We start from the raw sequence: 23,570 nt of genomic DNA, 5'->3' as shown, positions 1-23,570 counted from the left end.
GCACAGAGGCGCGGAGAATGTACAGAGTACTATCTTCTCACCTCAATAGGGCAACTGGCAACCCAAGCGCTGGCAGATATTTCAGTCAACGGGTCAGTCTAGCTATCCAACGTGGAAATGCTGCCAGTAGTATTCTTGGTACACTTCCCCGTAATGATAGTTTAAATTTTATGTAATTATATCATAGTAAATAAAGAAAGTTTATTGAAGTATGCGTTGCCTTTCAGAAATTCATAATTCTCCTAATGTTTTGAGTTTTGTCGAATATTTTGAAGACAAATAATGGCGGATTTAACAGTAAAGATAACTCAAAACTGTAAATATAGTTATAACAACTTGTATATTATATTAAATTAATTTAAATTGGTGTAAATAAATAACTGACCTGGACATGGCACCCGCTTTAGGATCTCGGATATGACCAGACTGGAGATGTGGTTGAAGTGTGCAGTCATCATCAAGATATGTGGGGCACGCTCGGCCTTGTCAGCTTTAGTCCACGCCTGGCCAAGAAACTCCCTTAAAAACAAATCATTTCTATAATACTAAAGTCTACTTTTGTGATCAAAAAAATCTGTTGAAACCTTAAGGACACGAAAACTATATAAAGACATAGAGTAGGTATATTCAAACACAAATAGTTTATTTTGACTCAAAAAAAGTAGTCTACAACAAAACCATGTTCAAGTTACCAGTGGGAGGCCACTTTGTACAGATAATAAAAGCAATAAAGAAAAAAAAGCAATACTAAATGATATGTGTGGCACTGGTCTTCCAAAACTGGAGTTTACTCAATAACAGTTGTATACATACTTTAATGGGTACAAAACTGATTTTCAGTGACCCCATTGTTTGATGTTAGGATAAAATTACCTGAGGCTCCTTTGCATAGGATGCCGGCTAGATTTTGGGTACCACAACTATCATCTTATCACCACAACTAGCTTATTTCTGCCGTGAAGCAGTAATGTATATAAGCATTACTATGTTTCGGTCTGTAGGGCGACGTAGCTAGTGAAATTACTGGGAAAATGATACTTAACATCTTATGTCTCAAGGTAACGAGCGCAAATGTAGCGCCGCTCAGAAATTTTGGGTTTTTCAAGAATCCTGAGCGGCACTGCATTGTAATGGGCAGGACTAATCAATTGTCATCAGCTGAACGTCGTACTCCTCTCGTCCCTTACTATCATAAAAAAAAATACTAAATAGGTACTTATAATATCTACTATTATTAACATTAGCATCACAATCACTAGATACAAATAATAAGTTATGACACGCTCACTGGTAAACATTGCACACATTAGCGTCATCTCCTGTCGTTAGGAAAGAAAGAAAATATATTTATTTGGTTGAAAAACATATTTGCAAACACAAAAATATATATAGTCATTAGAATAAGTTAATTTAGATATTTAAAGTTGACATTTTTAGTAAACAATTTTTATTTTTCATAATTTAATAAAATTATTATGGATAGTAGACCATACATACAGTTTTATGAATAATGTTGTTTTTATGTTGTATGTTTTCACTATAAACTTAGAGTAAGAATTGTAAAATATTATTTTTGCATGCCTACTCGGCAGATTGTTAGCACCTATGATTATAATGTAACAGCAATGTACCCACTCAATCTATACAAATAAATGACTTGATTTGATTTGATTTGAAATAATAATAATACACATAGACATAAACTTTGAAACAAAAGGTCGTCTGCTCAGATTTATGTTGTGAAACTAGCCACAACGCTGGTATTCTGCAGACGCCTATCGGTAAGTTGCTACGCAAGTTAACACAACAAAAATTGAATTATAAACAGAAATAAAATAACATTATGAACAAGAATAAAATTGTTCACAAAATTATAATTATGAAACAATACTCATACTCGTAGTGACTAACAACTAACTAAAGCCTGCTATGGTGGCTACCTCGCCGACATCCTGTTAGAGTTGCCAACCCTACTATATAATATAGTATCCTACTGTACATTCCGCTTCTAATAAGAAGCCTAATATATTTCTGAAAAAAGTATATAGCAGGTGAAATATATTTCTGTCTCTTCCACAATAACCATTATTGAAGAATTGAAGTTGAATATTTTCTATTTCTAAAATGAATAACAGTGTTTATAATAGCATTGGTACTAAGCTACTAAAGTTAAAGAATGGCAACAAGTTCTCAGTCATGCAGATTTCACAAATATTTTAAAAATAAGAATATCATTTCTACTATCAATATATTTTCTGTAACAGCAACTGGCGAGATTAATAGCTATGAGGTGTGCAATAAAAATTATTAATTAAGGCTTCATCATCATCTTCATTATCAGCCGGAAGAGGTCCACTGCTGGACAAAGGCCTCCCCCAAAGATCTCCATGACGATCGGTCCTGCGGTGTCCTTATCCATCGGCGACCTTGACTAGATCGTCGGTCCATCTTGTGGGGGGCCTACCAACACTGCGTTTTCCGGTACGTGGTCGCCATTCGAGGACTTTACTGCCCCAACGGCCATCGGTCCACCGAACTATGTACCCTAACCACTTCCACTTCAGTTTCGCAATAATTTGGGCTACGTCTGTGACTTAGTTTCTCCAGTAGCAAAACTTATTTTTTTAAGGCATAAAGTAAGTATTTATTTCGTTATTTACTATTTTTTGTAGGTCAACAATCTTAGAACTACTATTATTATTATTATTAGAGTTTGCAACCCTAAATCCTGTGTGTAGAAGTCTCCCTCGGGTGCTTTTTGATAGTGTTTGTTATTATTATTATTAATAAATAATATTAAAATTTGAGTTACAAAAGTTTCAAAACGAATATTTAGTCGGAAATATTACATAAATCGTCGCATTTGTAATACAATAGTATATTTCCTATTATCGTGCGCAAAGTTCGATTTTGCGCATGCATTTGAGTTCGCAAAGTACCTACTACTTTCTTACACGTTCACAAGAACGTGCGGGAATGTAGCTGAGCGTGCGCGAATGTTTCAAAATAATTATAGTGGTCGAACTTTGCACAAATTAATAGGAAAAATAGTATTCGATACTCGTGCGCTCATGTACTATAGTCCAACAAGTGCGACAAGTTGTCGGTTGCCCACGAAAGCGAAGTTGAACGTCATTCGCTTGAGTAGCACAATAGTATTTATACACTGTAATTTGAAAACTACTAGCTGCCCCGAAAGACGTTGTTCTGTAGATAGTAAAAAAATACTGTTTTATAGGAATTTGCTAATATATTTAAAAACATCAAGAACTATTTCGTAAAAATGCTCCCTGTTGTTACAATGAAATTGTCTCACAGCGGAACTGTCAAACCATCACTAAATTCGCTATAGAAAATATGTCTATACAAAAAAAATATCGAAAATAAAAATAATTATGAGTCCCAAATCGAAATAAAAACTATCCTATCTCTAAAGTTGGACCAAACTGCACTGATTAAAGAATCCCCATTAAAATCCGTTCATTAGTTTAGGAGTCCATCGCGGAGAAATAACGTGTCACGTAATTTATATATATATATATTAAGATTGTAATGCTACGTACTCGCTGTGTATGGAGCTAAATATCTGATAGTCCAGGTAAGTCATCTGCTCCGCGATCTCCAACGCGGAGAGTGTTTCCAGGCTCTCCTTCGTGGGTATCTAGAATTTAGAATAATTTTTATTTTTATAGTTGTCAACTCATTGAAAGTACGAAATATTTGTCCATTAAACTTCTGAAAATACCAATTATAGGTAATAAAAATAGTATAAACAAACTAAAAAACACGCTTTGATTGAAAAGATAATACCAAAAAATATTTAAAATGAACATCAATGCCTGCCTTGTCGAAAATAGATGAAAAAATTATATAAATTAACAAAAATCTTATTTTGAAAATAGAAAATTGGAATAAGTTTATCAAATTAATGTATTTTCATCGGTCCTCGATTAATCTACGAAGTTTGAATGAAATCTGACCGATTAAAGTTGGTCAAATTCGCGCCTAAATGAGTCGTTTACAAACAAACATACATACAGGTGAAGCTTATATATTATAATACCTAATATGATAGTTAATCATTCATCAATCATCTTTATACAATTGTATATCTTTTTTACTTTATTGTCATTTTATATTGCGTAGCTCTTAGCAATGAATCACGTGACGGACAGTTTCATATGAGTATTGTTATTTTAAATAATAATAATAATAATAATAATAATAATAATAATAATAATAATAATAATAATAATAATAATAATAATAATAATAATAATAATAATAATAATAATAATAATAATAATAATAATAATAATAATAATAATAATAATAATAATAATAATAATAATAATAATAATAATAATAATAATAATAATAATAATAATAATAATAATAATAATAATAATTAATAATAATAATAACAATAATAACAATAATAACAATAATAATAATAATAATAATAATAATAATAATAATAATAATAATAATAATAATAATAATAATAATAATAATAATAATAATAATAATAATAATAATAATAATAATAATAATAATAATAATAATAATAATAATAATAATAATAATAATAATAATAATAATAATAATAATAATAATAATAATAATAATAATAATAATAATAATAATAATAATAATAATAATAATAATAATAATAATAATAATAATAATAATAATAATAATAATAATAATAATAATAATAATAATAATAATAATAATAATAATAATAATAATAATAATAATAATAATAATAATAATAATAATAATAATAATAATAATAATAATAATAATAATAATAATAATAATAATAATAATAATAATAATAATAATAATAATAATAATAATAATAATAATAATAATAATAATAATAATAATAATAATAATAATAATAATAATAATAATAATAATAATAATAATAATAATAATAATAATAATAATAATAATAATAATAATAATAATAATAATAATAATAATAATAATAATAATAATAATAATAATAATAATAATAATAATAATAATAATAATAATAATAATAATAATAATAATAATAATAATAATAATAATAATAATAATAATAATAATAATAATAATAATAATAATAATAATAATAATAATAATAATAATAATAATAATAATAATAATAATAATAATAATAATAATAATAATAATAATAATAATAATAATAATAATAATAATAATAATAATAATAATAATAATAATAATAATAATAATAATAATAATAATAATAATAATAATAATAATAATAATAATAATAATAATAATAATAATAATAATAATAATAATAATAATAATAATAATAATAATAATAATAATAATAATAATAATAATAATAATAATAATAATAATAATAATAATAATAATAATAATAATAATAATAATAATAATAATAATAATAATAATAATAATAATAATAATAATAATAATAATAATAATAATAATAATAATAATAATAATAATAATAATAATAATAATAATAATAATAATAATAATAATAATAATAATAATAATAATAATAATAATAACCCCCCCAGGGGACCACCTTGCCGTGGTGGGGGGGCTTAAGGAAAGCTTGAACAAATTGTCATTAACTTCTTGACCAAACCCTATCTCGTTAAGGTAGAAGGCACAAATACTTTACAAAGTCACCAACACCTAGACACACCTTTCCGACCAACGGTCCCAACAACCCATTCAATATGGAGACACGCTCGATGAAAAAACGTAAAATTGGACCGCTTCCCGGGGGCGATCGCCGGGGCACACCTGGAGCTGGCGCTGGGTGTCTCAGCATGCGAACCGTCAGCGGTGAGGAGCTGAACAGGCGGGCTCCCACCGGATCATCCGAAAATACTACAGCCGAAAATGACAGACTGACTGACAGGACTACTCCAACGGAACCTTATAGTCCATGTACCATCTCATATACACCATCCATTCCCTCCTCACCCCTTTCAAGCAGATATTCACCCACACCGACCTTGGATGCTGCGCGGGAGGCAAATGCCTTTTTACTCGCGTCCACCAAAGCCGGTAAACCGAGAGTGCGCATGAAATGGAGTAAAGAAATGAACCTATTCATTATGCGCACCTATTACTACATCACGAAATTAGAGACCGACCTAACCACCTACAGAAAACAGTTGCATGAACTCTTCGAACAAAGAATTGCGGATCAAAGAAGAGTAATAGTAAAAAACAAACTCTTAAATCAGGAAACTTTAAATCAAATTAAAGAAGAAATAAAGTCACAACTAGAAATAGAAAATGAAAATCAATTCCATATTAACATTAGTGAACCAACAAACGATGTAATTCCATGTTCTTCCACTCAAACAATACCAAACACACAGCACAATCAATCATTAAATACATTCACATATAATATTCAATCATTACAAACATTCTCATATATCACTCAGACATCACATAATATGCCTACACAGACTGAATTTGTTACTATAATGATGGAAAACGACATTGATACGGTATTAGACCATAACCCAGGTACGAACACTGAAATAGAAGAAATTTGTTATAAATTCAAAACAGCACTAACACAATATTCAGGAATGGACCCACTAGTCCGTCCAATATTGCCTAAACTTAGATACAATTCTCACCTATTTCAACTAGTCAATATGTTTAATAGCGATATCCTGTCCCGATTTATTTCCGACGACACAAAACTAACTGACATACATACGATAGTGTATTGCGTAGCCTTAGTTATCTCTGAAGAACTTAACTATAAGGTCACAGAATATATTAGAAGCACAAGGCCCAAAGACTGTTATAAACCACCATGGCAAATAAGGTTAGAAAAGGATATAGAAAAACTCAGAGCAGACTGTGGGCGACTCACCCAGTACATCAATAACAATAGATCCCGTAAAATCATTAAGCATGTTAAAGCAATATTTAAAACAGGAAACACACACACTAAACATGAAAATAGCAACATTAAACCGGAAGAATTTTTAGACACTTTAAAACAAAAATTAGCACTCAAAGTTCATAGACTTAAAAGATACAAAAAGGCACAGGAAAGGAAAAATGATAACACAATGTTTAGCACTAACGAAAAGAATTTCTACAGAAACTTACACAAACTAAAAACAGATACAGTAAACAATCCTAATGTGCCCACACAAGAACAACTGGAAACGTTTTGGTCAGGCATCTGGGAACAACAAGTACATCACAATGATAAAGCTGATTGGATTATAGAAGAAGAAAATAAATGGAATGCAATTGAAGAAATGGATTTCACAGAAATAACTGAGACAGACATAAATAACATTACAGCCAGATTGCATAACTGGAAATCACCAGGGATAGACAAAATTCATAACTTTTGGTATAAAAAATTATTTTCTTTACATAAAATCATGGCCAAAAATATTACAGATATCATTATTGGTAAACAGAAAATTCCAGATTTCATTGCTACTGGAATAACCTATATGCTTCCAAAATTACAGATATCTCCACTCCCTTCACAATATAGACCAATCACATGCCTACCAACTATATATAAAATATTAACATCAGCCATAACAACAAAAATCAATAAACATGTTGAACATTATAATATAATAGCGGAAGAACAAAAAGGATGCAGGCGAGGCCACATGGGATGTAAGGAACAGTTAATAATTGATTCTACTATTCACAAACATGCGACTTCAAAAAATAGAAACCTACATTGCACATATATAGACTATAAGAAAGCTTTCGATAGTATCCCACATTCTTGGTTGATTAAAATATTACAAATATATAAAATAAACTCAAAAATAATAAACTTTTTACACGATATTATGTCTAGATGGAAAACCACACTTTATTTGAATACAAATCAAAACACCATCACAACTAGAGAAATAGCCATTAGAAAGGGTATCTATCAAGGCGATTCCTTGAGTCCTCTGTGGTTTTGCCTCGCCTTAAACCCCCTGTCACATTTGCTGCGTGATTGTCGTGCAGGATATCGCCTCAAACACGATATACAAGAAACAATAGTCTCTCATCTCATATATATGGATGATATTAAGTTATATGGAAAAACAGAAATGGAAATGAAAAAATTAATAGATACTACAGCACAATTTAGCAAAGATATTAATATGGAATTTGGTTTGGATAAATGTAGAACACTTCACATAAAACGAGGCAAGATACGGCCGGGCGATTATGCAGTTAATGATATCGATATAATTAGAGCCATGGAACAAACCGAACTATATAAATACTTAGGATATAAACAACTTAGAGGATTAGATCACACAGAAATCAAAAACACTTTAACAATAGAATTTAAAAAACGAATTAATTCTCTTTGTAAAACTCAATTAACAAGCAAACACCTTATTAAGTCCCTAAATACATATGCTATCCCAATTCTAACATACTCATTTGGTATCATAAAATGGACAAAAACAGACATAGAACAAATAGAGCGGACGATTCGCACCACACTAACTAAGCACAATAATCTACACCCAAAATCTGCAATAGAAAGACTTACTATCAAAAGAGAATATGGAGGAAGGGGCCTCATTGATTTGAATCATCTCTGTCAAAAACAAGTCGGCAATTTAAAAGATTTTTTCCACTTAAAATCACAGACCAGCGAAATTCATAAAGCCATTGTTAAAAATGATATTAACTTTACTCCACTTAATTTACACGAAGACATAAGCTCTCAAAACACTCGAAGAAACGATCCCCAAATACAAAAACTTGACAGCTGGAAGCGAAAAGTGTTACATGGCCGCCATCCTCACGACCTAGAACAATCCCACATAAACACCGCCGCCTCAAACAAATGGCTTAAAATAGGAAACCTATTCCCAGAGACCGAAGGATTTATAATAGCGATACAGGACCAAGTTGTCAACACCAAAAACTACAGAAAATTCATAATCAAAGACCCCTCAATATCAAACGATAAATGCCGCAAATGCCACGTTCAACCAGAAACCATCCAACATATTACCGGAGGATGTACAACACTCACACAAACAGATTACACGCATAGACATAACCAAGTAGTCAATATTATTCACCAAAAGTTAGCACTCAAACACAAACTCATACAAAACACAAACACACCTTATTACAAATATAAACCACAAACAGTTTTAGAAAACGATACATATAAACTTTATTTTGATCGCGCGATACTTACAGACAGAACCATTCACTACAATAGACCAGATATAACGCTCAAAGATAAATTAAATGAAATAACCTACCTGATAGACATTGCTGTTCCAAACACTCATAACTTACAAAAAACAATTTCTGAAAAAATCAACAAATATACTGAACTGAAGGATGAAGTGGCTAGAATCTGGAACCAAAAAAAAGTATACGTAATTCCAATAGTCCTTTCCACCACAGGTGTTATCCCAAACCATCTGTTACATAGTCTTAAACTACTAGAACTAAAGGAAACTCTTTACATAACCTTACAAAAAGTCGCCATCTTAAATACATGCCGAATCGTTAGAAAGTTCTTACAAATTGACGAACACGACATTTCACCCTACACATAAATTTAACACACCACACGCTGCATTTACTTGGTTTCGACCCGTAAATGCAGGCAAACCAGCGAAAGGCTGAGAAATATTATAAAAATAATAATAATAATAATAATAATAATAATAATAATAATAATAATAATAATAATAATAATAATAATAATAATAATAATAATAATAATAATAATAATAATAATAATAATAATAATAATAATAATAATAATAATAATAATAATAATAATAATAATAATAATAATAATAATAATAATAATAATAATAATAATAATAATAATAATAATAATAATAATAATAATAATAATAATAATAATAATAATAATAATAATAATAATAATAATAATAATAATAATAATAATAATAATAATAATAATAATAATAATAATAATAATAATAATAATAATAATAATAATAATAATAATAATAATAATAATAATAATAATAATAATAATAATAATAATAATAATAATAATAATAATAATAATAATAATAATAATAATAATAATAATAATAATAATAATAATAATAATAATAATAATAATAATAATAATAATAATAATAATAATAATGATAATGATAATGATAATGATAATGATAATGATAATGATGATGATGATGAAGATGATGATGATGATGATGATGATGATGATGGTGATAATAATATAAATGGGTTACAAGACAATGATATATTTAATATCCGGACGACCGAGCCTTGCTCGGATTTATAAGAATGTACAAAACTTGAACAAAAAAAAAACTAATAGGACATCTGGATTTGAACCGGGGTCTTCTGCTTTCCGGATCACCCAATGTCCCAACTGAGCTATAATAGTCTTGTATATAGTGGTGAAATTTACCTTTGTATTCTAATGTTATTGTAGCTGTTTCTCATTCAAACATGGATAAAATCAGTTTTTTTAAATTGAAACCTAGCTAGATCGATTTATCACCCCCGAAATCCCCTGCATACTTAATTTTATGAAAATCGTTGGAGCCGTTTCCGAGATTCAGATTATATATATATACAAGAATTGCTCGTTTAAAGATATAAGATATACTTACTTAAACATACATAAATTCATATAAACATACATAAATACATTTAAACATCCAGACTCGGAAACAAATATTATATTACTGTTTTTATCTCTCTTTAATTAAGTATTATTATTTTTTTTCATATTTAATTAAGTATTAATATTGCTAATAAAGATTTTTCTATTTCTATTTCTAATGTTGGTTATATAATTTCATATAATAATTATTATTATTACTATTTTGTATACACAATATAGTTATTTATAATGGGTACTATTTGTTATATATAAAACAGAGATATGTAAATGATTATACTTCCGTCCGTTCCGTCCGAGCGCTCTTCCATTGAGCCAGCCCTTCAAGTGACGTATAGTTGATAAATAGATAATAAAGTTTGAATAAGAGTCGAGTAAACAGATTCGCTCGATGAGTATAGTTGTATTTCATTGATACTAGTCACCTTGCCTATTTCATTGATACTAGTCACCTTGCCTTCACGAAGTTTTCACGTCTTTCATGTTGTCTAAGTTCTAAGTTGTGCAAGCGAGAGCGTTTCTTTCTGCCGTGAAGCACAGTAATCCTTACATATTACTGTGTTTTCCAGGTCTCGAAAAAACTTGCCCAAGAGAACCCGTGAAGATATAACTTGTCTTTTAATTTCAAATGAATCTTCTTAAAATACAATAAATAGTTTTTTAAAGTAATTTATCTAAGTAAGGATTATCAACCTTTTAGATGGGCGGCACTTACTCTTGGCGGTGTAAATATTCCCTTCAAGTCCACATTCCTGTCAGGTGGGCGCTCCAGAAGTCGCAACAGTTGAGCTGCAGCCTTATGCTCCGCGGGGAGCAGGCCAGGACTACTTTCTATCTCCTTGAGGAAGTCCATAGTGAGCCCGCGGAGACGCTCATCCGACCAGAAGTCTGAACTATGCTTGGATATCCAATGACTGAAAGAATTTGAAAGATAATCTCATAGAGAGAGAGAACTGAGCAGGTTCATATTATCTAAGGTATAGCTTAGATAATATGAACCTGCTCAGTTATATTTATGTTATATTTATTCGTTTTAAGCAGTACAACATTCTCACTGTTGTCAATTTAATTTATAAAAGGCATAAAAAGGCATTTATTTTCTCAAAATTGATTCCTTTAGAATTCTTTTTGATGTCATTTCTAATAACTACTACATACTACAACCGCTTCGGAAACAAATGGCACTCTTTTCAATAAAAATATACAATATTGTACAGTCATTTCTATCGCTATAAAATAATCACAATCTAGTCCCAGGCTGTCTGATCTTATCTTAGTAGTGACGTATTATTAAGTAATTATTAGCATTAATTGTAAACTTTGTGGTTTTCGAGATGCTAATTTGACTTAGTTTGTATATCAGTAAAAGGTAGATAAATAATATTCGTTCGGTTGCGCAACCAATTTTTCATACTCGGAAAGTAATGTTGTTTTGATCTGATTATTGGGTGGAAAATGCTGCTTCCCTGCATAGAGAGGGAAAAACTCATACACTATAAAAAATATGCTGCGACCATGTGACTTTCTAAACAGCCAGTGTGAACATAGCGTAAACTTCTTTGAGCGGAATAAGCCGGAACAATTACGCGGTGAGTTCCATATTTAAAATTTAAGAAGTCGACATAAATTGTCCTAATTTGACAACTAATTTTATATAGGTACTACTAATATTATTATATATTATCAATAAATAGTTTAGATAAACTTTTACCTTCCTCATATTCGAAATGAAAAGTAAAGTGCTTAACACGGGTAAAAGAATCAATTCCTACTCGGACTATAGCCCTTGCTGCGCTCGGGCGTCTAAATAGGTACCTCGGGAATTGATTCTTTCGACCCTAAGTTAACAATCTACTATAGTGGCGCGACCAGCACGGACACTTAATGAGTCTGGTGTCTGTATGGTGTCTGTGTAGTGTCACCGTGAAATATAGCCTTATGAGTACTTATTTAATGAATTTAATGTATATTACGCACCTAGGGTGAAAAGTAGGTCATTCTCACCCGCCGAATATTGACAATCGCGGGTGGCAATTACCTACTTATCTCACGTGCATAAACGATTTTTTTCCCATCTGGATGAAAAGCTCGCTTTTAGTTCCTGGTACGAGGGACAAAAGTCGCCTTGCCGGGAGAGAATCGGCCACTTTTGTCCCTCGTACCAGGGACAAAAAGGCAGCTTTTCATCAAGGTGGGATATAAAATATTTAATATGCTTATTGTCCAATGTTGACCAATGGGCCGCAAGTTGAAGGTCGGTGTTGTCCATATGATGTAAAAGTTACAAAGTCGTTGTCTCGAAATAAAATCAAATCAAATCAAAATCATATAGGTCACGGAAATGACACTTATGGATGTCAAAAATTTGTTTGTTTTTTTTGTTATTGAATTTACCGCTACGTCGTAAAGGGTTGAGCTAATGAGAAGAAGTAGCAAGAAGTATATACCTATTATATCCAAACATCACACAATGGGATCACTGAAAATCAGTGTTGTGCTCAAAGTATGGACAAGAATGTTAGTATAATAGACTCTAGTTTTGGAAGACCAGTCACCACACAGTCATTTAGTATTGTTTTTTCTTTCTTTTTTGCTTTTGTAGATTTTGCTAGAGTAGATTTTTTTTATGAAAATACGGGACGAGACAAGCAGAACGTTCAGATGATGGTAATTGATACGCCCTGCCCATTACAATGCAGTGCCGCTCAGGATTCTTGAAGCCCAAAAATACTAGCGGCACCACAATTGCGCTGAGATGTGAAGTGTCATTTGCCCAGTAATTTTACTAGCTACGGCACCCTTCAGACCGAAACACAGCAATATCTACACATTACTGCTTCCCGGCAGAAATAGGCGCCGTTGCGGTACCCATAATCTAGCCGGCATCCTGTGCAAAGGAGCCTCCCACTGGTAAAATTAAGGTAATGTTCGATTTCGTTAACTTATTTTGTTTGAATGTGTGGAAAATTTTTCTTCCGAAATAAATTTATTATCATTCAGTTCATTTCATTTCGGATGACTTCAACATAAATTTTATACATCTGGTCTTCGATCAATTGGCTTCGAAGAAGCTGGATGTCATTAATAGAGCACGAAAATACTTCAAACCGGCCCACACTCAAGCGCTCTACAAAGCGCAGGTCCGGTCACATATAGAGTACCTATTACTGTTATCTCTGGTCGGGTGCACCCCAGTATCTATATACCTCTTAATAGTGATGTTCATTATTATAACACTGGAAATAAGGGATTTCTTGTAACTAATTCTAGTAGGCTTCATAAGATACATAATAGCTTTAAGGGTAAATGTATACACTTCTATAATAAAGTCCCAGCCACTGTTCAGGCATTATCTATAAATAAATTTAAATGTTTTATAAAAAAAATGGCTCTGTCGTAAATCCTATTACTCCACTGCTGAATATCTAAATGATCGGACAGCCTGGGACTAGATTGTGATTATTTTATAGCGATAGAAATGACTGTACAATATTGTATATTTTTATTGAAAAGAGCGCAAAAAAAGAATGCAGGGAGAGTTTTTTTCGCCGCTTCTTTTCTCTCAGAGCGCCATTTGTTTCCGAAGCGGTAGTAGTATCTAGTAGTTATTAGAAATGACATCAAAAAGAATTCTAAAGGAATCAATTTTGAGAAAATAAATGCCTTTTATGCCTTTTATCAGATCGATCCATCAGTCCGAGTGCAACGCAGACCAGCTCGAATTGTCGAAGTGATTTGTCAACGGCTCTGTCACTTGACGTTGCGTAGAGACGTCGCTTCATTGTATGTCTTCTACCGCATTTATCACGCGGAGTGTTCCGAAGAGCTGTTTCACCTGATACCTGCTATCGAATTCCACCTTCGGACGACACGCCACAAATTATGATATCATCTCCATCATCTGGATATGTAGCGGTCCTCCACAGTGCGGTTTTAAAGGAACTTTCTTCCACGCACTACAATGTGCGATGATTCTTTAGGACATAGGTTATAAATAGTGCGAATAGCCCTCTTCTGCAGCACAAATATTGTATTAATATCGGCAGCGTTGCCCCATAGCAATATACCGTAGGATATAATACTATGGAAATAACTAAAGTATACTTGTCGCGCCGTATCTATGTCTAATCTTTTTAACCGCCTAAGCTGCAGATCTAAGTCTGTTCGCCCATTCTTCAAAAAATAAGAAATAAGAAACTTCGACCTTTTTTGTGTCCTCAAAGTTGTGTTTTTACACTGTCTTTCAAACGATATATTGCATGGTATAATGCTTGCTTAGTTATTATTAGTAATAATATTAAAAGTTATTATTTTTAAATAAATATTTAGCGTGTAAAAATAAAATTATATTTAAAAAACCAATTAGACAATCCCCGTATAAATATCGCATTGTTGTGGGTAGAAAGATTAGAGAGTACACGAATGTTGCGAACGCTAGATTATTGTACTTCAGATATTTTCACAGCATCATAACGTACGGTATTTTACAATGGGGTCATGCTGCTGACATTAATATAAGGTTTGCTCTGCAAAAGACAGCTGTTCGTGCTATATATCAGCTTGGTTATAGACAGTTTCTCAAAGAAAAATTTAAAGAAATAAATATTATGAATGTTCATTGTCAGTACATGTATGAAAATTTAATATACGTTCACTAAAATCGTCACCTTTTTGCTCTTAATAGTGATTTTCATTATTATAACACTAGAAATAAGGGATTGCTTGTAACTAATTCAAGTAGGCTCCATAAGATATAATATAATAGCTTTAAGGGTAAATATATACACTTTAATATTAAAGTCCCAGCCACTGTTCAGGCGTTATCTATAAATAAATTTAAATGTTTTAAAAAAAAAATGGCGCAATGGTTCAGCAGAAACCTCCACGTGTGGGCGGAGGAGTGGATCCACAAAGAAACCTCTTTGAGGCATTCTGAATGGAGCGACACCTACCTTCTACCCGGTGCGCCCCGGTAACATTGGTCCAGTGATTGATTAGTTATTGTGCTCGATTTTCACTAACCGTGCGCAATGGCTGTCTCTTGCTGGCTAATGGCTAATATCTGCTCGACTCTTCTGGCGGTTAGTGGGTGCCAACCGGAAGATTTTATAGCATCCACCTGCGTTTTGGCCTGCGCAGTTGATCGCCGTACGCGGGGATGACGGAATCCTGGGGAGCTGAGCGGGACAGGGGTCGGGGTTTAGTTACCCCTGTAACGTAATACGCTCTCTTTGGCCCTGATTTCAAGCTAAACGGTAGCCCCGTGAGTAGCCGTCACGTGGGTAATGGTCACGTGTCCCCTCGGCGGGGTCACAGGCGAGGTTAGGTTGGTCTCCTAAGGGGAAGGTGCTCGGCCATGCTGACGGGGTAAGAATGGGTGGAGGACCTGGCGGATTGGATCGATCTACCAGCCATCCATCTCGAGCTCCCGATGTCGCGCAAGAGGCCAACCAGCTGAACCTATATTTCCTTCTTAGCCCTGATGGTTAAGTTAACCATCCCCAGGTGCGGGCTCCGTGGAGGGTGGGGAACGCGGGGAATGAAATCTAACCCGGTTTTAACATGGAGAATAACAGATCCAACAAACCCCTTAAAATGGGACCTGGAGGGAAACCAAAAGGTACCATAACTGGTTCCTTGGTGGAGAAATCTACCAAGGATACTAACACATCCGGAGAGTGTTCAGCACCTACTGGCACCCGGAGCATACTGACGAAAGAGCCATCAAAGGCCCAACCGTCTATGGGCACAGACACTGCGCAAGTGGTGCCTGCCCAAGCAGTCAGTAGACTGGAGGCTGGTTGGACCCTCGTGTCCTACAAGGGCCGAAAGCAAGACAAGCCCTGTATAAGGGAAAGTCAAACGCAACCGGCACCTACGAGTCACCATCGTCCCAACAGGAGACAGAGGCGCATAGCAGCCCGCCTTCGCAAGGCCGAAGCTCAAAACGCCAAAGCCCCGATGGCCTCCTCAACAACAGAACCTCAACCCAGCACCTCTCGTGGTTCAGAAATACCGGGGAACCAAACCCGAATTGATTCCAGGAAGGCCCCAACAACCAACAACCGAGGGCCTCCTTCCAACAAAGTCAGTGCCGTAGCCCAACCCTCTGTACCGAACAAACGTTCTCGTCTGGACGATACTAACTCTCCAAGGGGGGACCATAAGAGGGCAAAACTATTGAATCGGCCTAAACCTACCACATATGCCAACGCCGCGAAAACTGACCCAGTTGTAGCAATAACATCCGTCACAACAGGGCACATAGACGCAAATGCAGTCCAGTTTATACAAAACAAACTTGAAGACAAGCTGGTGGCCGCTATGCTGGCTGCTATAAGTGAGGAGAGAGAAGGGCCTGCTTTTCTGGGCAAGCCAATCTATTACGGGGGCGTCCTGAAACTGTGGTCTCCAATCTCAACACACTTGAGTGGCTAAAGGCAGCGGTCCCAGAAATAACACTACCAAATGGAGACAGCCTGACTGTAAAGAACATGTGGGAAGTCCCTAACCGCATAAGGTGCGGCATCCTGCTGTTTGGAGGGACACCAAGGCGATCGGTGGCATGCTTAGGTTCCAAAATTCTTGGGCCGAGGTAGACTGCTGGTTGTTACATGCTCTCCACCATCACAACGATGACACATTCATCATCGTAAGCGTTCCGGAGGAGAATATCCCCAGAATAATGGAACATGAGCGCCGACTATCGTTTATGCTGGGCTCAGTTTACATGTAATTCGCCGTCGACGGATACGTCTGAAAGGACATCATCATCACATGAAATTCCAGGGGCCAGGTGGAAAATTTATTGAGACCCCCCCCTCCAAGGATGCTAACGATGAGGCTACTATTCAACCTGCAGAGCCAAACGAAGGCCATAACACTGCACCACCGGAACCGATGGAATCACAAGGCAATAACCCAGCAGACGGAACCTGTGCCGCAAGTGTGTGCCCCTTCTGAGGAAGCGCTCGACAGCCTGAAGGAGCTCGAAGAGCTTATGGCTTCGGGCACCAAGGGCGATGCCAACTGCACTAAGGGTATCGAAGAACTCTGCATCAGGGACGGTGAGGAGGGCTTGCTATCCAAAAATGGCATCCCCTTCTATGTGCAGTTTTATACAAATAAACCTCCACCATAGTGAAACCGCAACGGCTCAACTTCGGAAATGGTTGGAGGTTAACTCTACTGCTCTCGCTCTAATCCAGGAGCCGTGGGTTAGACGAGGCCGCATTTGCTATCTCTCCAATATTGGAGGTGAGCTCATACATTACTCAGGGCCAGAACAACCTAGAGCCTGTATTTACATTTCAAATAACCTACATGTGCAATCCCTAACAGACTATTGTTCCAGAGATTTATGCGCTATAAAACTACTGGACCAACATACTCACCAGAATGCGATAGTGGTCGCCTCAGCATACATGCCGGATGGAGAAGAACCACCGCCAGAAGCTCTCGTCAGACTGGTGAACTATTGCGAGACCACCAAGAGCGAGCTGATAATAGCTGCAGACTGCAACGCACATCACCCGCTCTGGGGCATGCAGACACCTAACGAAAGAGGTAAGCAACTTACTGAATCCTTTTCACTACTAACCTTAATATTTTAAATGTAGGGTCAGAACCCACCTTTATTAACAAGAGGAGCAAAACAATTATTGACATTACCCTGGCAACGGAGGGTATGTCTAATTCTATATCCAACTGGCATGTCTCGAAAGAAGCATCTTGCTCAGATCACAGATGGATACTCTTTAACCTGAAGGTAAACACTACTAAACCGTCTCCCAGGAGGAAACCCCGCAGAACGAACCTCATGCAATACAAGATGATGATGGAATCACGTCTGAATGAGGGAACACTCTCTGACAAGATAATCGGCGCAGATAACATCGAAAATCAGTGATCTTATGATAGCCAGCTATCACGCTACATGCCCCCTCATCTCCCCCCAATCTAACAAACCTAAACCCCAGCCATGGTGGGGACCTGAACTGGAAAGGCTCAGGAAAAAAGTGAGGAGACATCTAAACCGCGCAATGAACACAGGCGAACAATACGACTGGGATATCTACAAGGAAAGTAAGTCTGAATACAAGAAACGCATCAGATACAGAAAATCTGAAAGTTGGCGTAAATACTGCAATGGCATTCAATGCCAAAACCAAGCAAACAGGGTAAGAAGAATGGTCTCCAATCAACCTAGACACATTCTGGAATCCTTGCGAAAACCTGATGGTACTTTCACTAACTCACCAGAAGAAACAGAGCGTGTATTAACAGAAACGCACTTCCCAGGCTGCAAAATAACGCAGCAAACGGAGTGGGTGGTTGAAAACACAACTGCTGAAGAAGCTGACTGGCAACTGGCCCATAAGGTTGTGACGAATGATAAGACGAAGTGGGCTATAAATTCCTTCCACCCCTTTAAATCGGCGGGACCGGATGAGATCTTTCCCGCTTTATTGCAATGGGGAGGAGAGTCCCTTCACATCCGGTTAACTAACATTTTCAGGGCATGTCTTGCGCATGGATACATCCCCAGGAAATAGAGAGAGGTGAAAGTAATCTTCATACCGAAGCCGGGTAAAAGCGACTACTCTAATGCTAGATAATACAGACCCATCAGTCTCACCTCTTTTGCCTTGAAGACCCTAGAAAGACTGTGCGAAAGAGAACTGAGGGAAAATTACCTGCGGAATATACCCTTACACCCCAATCAACATGCGTACAGTCAAGGTAAAAGCACTGAATCTGCACTACACGCTGTAACGAACGTTATAGAAGGTGCACTTTCGGAAAAGATCGTTTGTCTAGGAACCTTCCTGGATATCGAAGGAGCTTTCGATAAGACAAAATTTACAAAAATGAAAGAAGCCCTACAACGACATGGTGCATGTACAACTCTGACATTATGGATTGAAAACATGCTTAAGCACAGAGTAATTTTACTCGATGAAGGTGAAACGCAGAAAACTATAGTTGCCAAAGGCTGTCCCCAAGGAGGCGTAATCTCACCTCTTCTATGGAACTTGGTTGTAAATGATCTGATTGCCACCCTCAACGAAAACCAATGCATAGATAACGACCTGACAGTTAACCCAACGAAAACGGAACTGGTATTGTTCACAAACAAAAGAGTTCTAGGTTACTAATTAATACTACTACTCTACTACGTTACTAAATAATTACAAACTGCCGAAACTGTTTAACACTGAACTCCAATTAACAAGCGAAGTAAAGTATTTAGGCGTAATACTTGACAGCAAACTAAACTGGGGCGCCCACATAGATGCGAAGATTAATACGGCTACAATATCCTTCTGGCAATGCCGTAGAATGATAGGGAAGACATGGGGTCTTGCCCCGAAAATCGTACTATGGCTTTACAGCTGTGATACGGCCTGTGATATGTTATGGTGCAATAGTTTGGTGGTCACGCACTAGACTTAGAACCACGTGTAATAAACTACAACGATTTCAAAGACTGGCATGTATGGCTATCACAGGATGCATGCGAACTACACCTACTGCAGCCTTAGAAACAATGCTTAATCTTCCGGCTCTACACGTCTTTATAAAACAAGAGGCGGCCTCCGCCGCAGTAAGGTTGAAGACACTAATTCTTTGGAGAACCAATCAACCCGCACACCCAGAGGTCCTAGCTGAGGTGATTGAAAAGGAGCCTCTGCTGCTCGCGGTAAGTGACAGGTCTCCAAAGGAATACATATTCGATAAGAAATACAAAATACAGTTGTATGAAGAACCAAAAGAGGACTTTAATGTTAAAGACCTCAGGATTTTCACCGATGGCTCGAAAATAAGATCTGGTACAGGATACGGAGTGTTCTCGGAAGATCTAAATATAAAAATAGCCGCACCACTAGGAGCTCAGAACACTGTCTTCCAAGCAGAGTGCATGGGTATCATAGAAGCGGCCACAGCTACTTTGGCACGAAAGGTAAAGGATTACTCAATCCGCATCCTCTCAGATAGCAAATCAGTACTACAAGCTCTACAAAGCAACACTATCACCTCAAAGCTAATATACGACTGTCACCAGTATCTGACGGAGTTATGTGCAAATGGCAACCAGGTAACTCTTCAATGGATAAAAGGTCACAGTGACTCACGCGGCAACGATGCTGCGGATGAACTGGCCAGAAAAGGCTCGGAGATGATAGCAATAGGACCAGATCCAATCGTCCCCCTCCCCTCTAGATGGCCTACAATGGTCATACGAGAACATACCAAGGAATTACAAAGTAAATACTGGACGGAAGTGAGAGGGTGTAGACAAGCAAAAGAGGCCCTACTCCAAGTAGACTTCAGACTCTCTCGCAAGCTACTAAAACTCCCACGCCAAAGATTACGTAAATTAACCCATGTTATAACGGGCCACGGCCCTTTTAACAAACATCTGTTCTGCTTCATAAGATACATAATAGCTTTAAGGGTAAATGTATACACTTCTATAATAAAGTCCCAGCCACTGTTCAGGCATTATCTATAAATAAATTTAAATGTTTTATAAAAAAAATGGCTCTGCCGTAAATCCTATTACTCCACAGCTGAATATCTAAGTGGTCGGACAGCCTGGGACTAGATAATGATTATTTTATAGCGATAGAAATGACTGTACAATATTGTATATTTTTATTGAAAAGAGCGCAAAAAAGAATGCTGGGAGAGTTTCTTGCGTCCGCTTCATCTCTCTCAGAGCGCTATTTGTTTCCGAAGCGGTAGTAGTGTCTAGTATATTAGAAATGACATCAAAAATAATTCTAAAGGAATCAATTTTGAGAAAATAATTGCCTATTTATGCCTTTAACATGCTAAACACAAAAAGGCCCACACATTAATTGTCGCCACAGTTCTCTTGCAGTTTTAATGGTGCTTCTTTTAATTAAGTACATATTAACTTTTATGGAAAAGAAGGACAGATGAGCGTAAGGGTCACCTGGTGTTAAGTGATCACCGCCGCCCACATTCTCTTGCAACACCAGAGGAATCACAGGAGCGTTGCCGGCCTTAAAGGAAGGTGTACGCGCTTTTTCTGAAGGTCGTATTGTCCCGGACACACCGCACAAGGAAGCATGTTCCACAGCTTTGTGGCATGTGGAGGAAAGTTCTTGTAAACCGCACTGTAGAGGAACACCAATCCAGATGGTGGGGATGATATCCTAATTTGTGGCGTGTCGTGCGAAGGTGGAATTCTGCGGCAGGAATCAGGTTTAACAGCTCTTCGGAACACCCGTGATAAATGTGATAGAAGACACACAATGAAGCGACGTCTTTTCGCAACGCCAGGTGATCGAGCCGTTCACAGAGCACTGGGTCCTAGACAATTCGTAACTTACGTAAATCTCTTATTTGTGCTGCATTTATTCTGTTTTCATTTATTTTCTGCCACGATCAACATTCACTACTATAAGTTAGAGTAGCAATCAACACCTGTTATTGAACAACACCCATAATGGATGTAGTTCCTGAAAAACATTCCACGCCACATATATCACATTTTAAGGAATTCGTGTTTAAAGTTTTATATATGTTAGTGTATTCCAGATATGTGGGTTGGGCTACTAAGTCATGATGTCATTTTAAGAGTGATAGTATGGCTGTAATTTTTTGTCAGTCCGATAATATGAATCACGTGACCAGTTTTGTGTTCTTAACTCAATTTCGACATGATTGTGCGTTCCAAAACACTTTTTCTGAATTACGTCCCATTAAAACATATAAACACGATATGAGTTGCGGCCCCGTTGCGGCAGACATAGATTTTGTGACAGTACACAAACTGCTATTGGCTCACCGCAATACATTGAGAACTCGCATAGTAGCTGCCGTGGATATGACGGAGTCTCGCCTCGCCTGTGTCGGAGAGTTGGCTGGAGGAGACCTCGGATTGGACGAGGCCGACGTCGCCACTGCGAACGCCGCAGCAGCCGTTGATGTGCTACTCCTGGATGAACGCAACATTAACATTAAATATTGAACATCTATAATTCGATAATATTCATGAAACATTTAAAAAAATAGCAGTCTTAGCACCTACTGATAATAGAAATTAAATGAGTATACATCTTGACGAAAACCAAGCCGAAAGAGTTAATGGATTTGATATTATCTCATATTACAAAATATTATTTGGTTTATAAAGAAAACTAACTTCTCACTGGAAAGGTTATGAAATTGTTAACGAATGATGTTTTGATTGATGTAATTTCATTTACCGAACGACCAATTCAATTTGAATTCTATTTAAGGTGGTTCACCTTACCTCTACATTTTTCGGGTTGATGGTGTGAGCTAAGAGGGCGGTAGTACCCTTGCACACTCCGACCCTTATTGTTGTTGTGTTCCCTACCCATCCAACTACTTATAGCACGTGGGCCATACTGAAAGTTTCATCACTGGCCATTAACTCGAGAAAATATTCGTGTCATATTTTTTTGTTGAGGCTTAAGTCAACAAAAACTTGTCTCAGACTGCAATAAGTATTTGGTGATGAAGCGCAATCTTGTAGCACCATGTATTTCTGGTTCAGTGAATTCAGAATTAGACGTGATGTGGACGTGATGATCTCTGTGGTGCTGTTACTGGATCTCATATTGGTACCATACAGTAACAGATTGAAAATGATAAAAATACCACCATATCCTTGCGACTGCATTTGCTGACATGTATTTTTGTAGTATATAAGCATATGGAGTATTGCCGTAACATAATATAAAATATATAAAGGAGAATAGTCATTGGCTGTATATAATATTGTCACCGGTAGCGAAACCTGGGGAAATTGCTATGAACCTGAAAGAAAAATCTAATCGGCGGAATGGACCTTTCCTTTAGAAGATAAGTAAAATCGAAGCATTGTAAGAAAATG

The 23,570-nt window shown here is 35.7% G+C and overlaps 1 protein-coding gene across 1 annotated transcript in view; it reads right to left on the bottom strand.

Moving 5' to 3' along the window:
- The window catches only part of LOC126965290 (ras-specific guanine nucleotide-releasing factor 1-like), a 49,652-nt gene that overhangs the window by 19,443 nt on the left and 6,639 nt on the right, over nucleotides 1–23,570 (bottom strand). The window contains exons 4-7 of the mRNA XM_050808807.1: nucleotides 22,497–22,646; nucleotides 11,391–11,589; nucleotides 3,564–3,661; nucleotides 386–519 (exon numbers count right to left, since the gene is read on the bottom strand). Of these exons, the coding sequence (XP_050664764.1) occupies nucleotides 386–519; nucleotides 3,564–3,661; nucleotides 11,391–11,589; nucleotides 22,497–22,646 (581 nt within the window). The remainder of the gene's footprint in view (nucleotides 1–385; nucleotides 520–3,563; nucleotides 3,662–11,390; nucleotides 11,590–22,496; nucleotides 22,647–23,570) is intronic.

The sequence above is a fragment of the Leptidea sinapis genome, chromosome 7, assembly GCF_905404315.1.
Source record: "Leptidea sinapis chromosome 7, ilLepSina1.1, whole genome shotgun sequence".
NCBI classification, from domain to species: domain Eukaryota; kingdom Metazoa; phylum Arthropoda; class Insecta; order Lepidoptera; family Pieridae; genus Leptidea; species Leptidea sinapis.
Note: the sequence above shows the minus strand (reverse complement) of the source record. Positions and strands in the feature narration are given on the sequence as shown.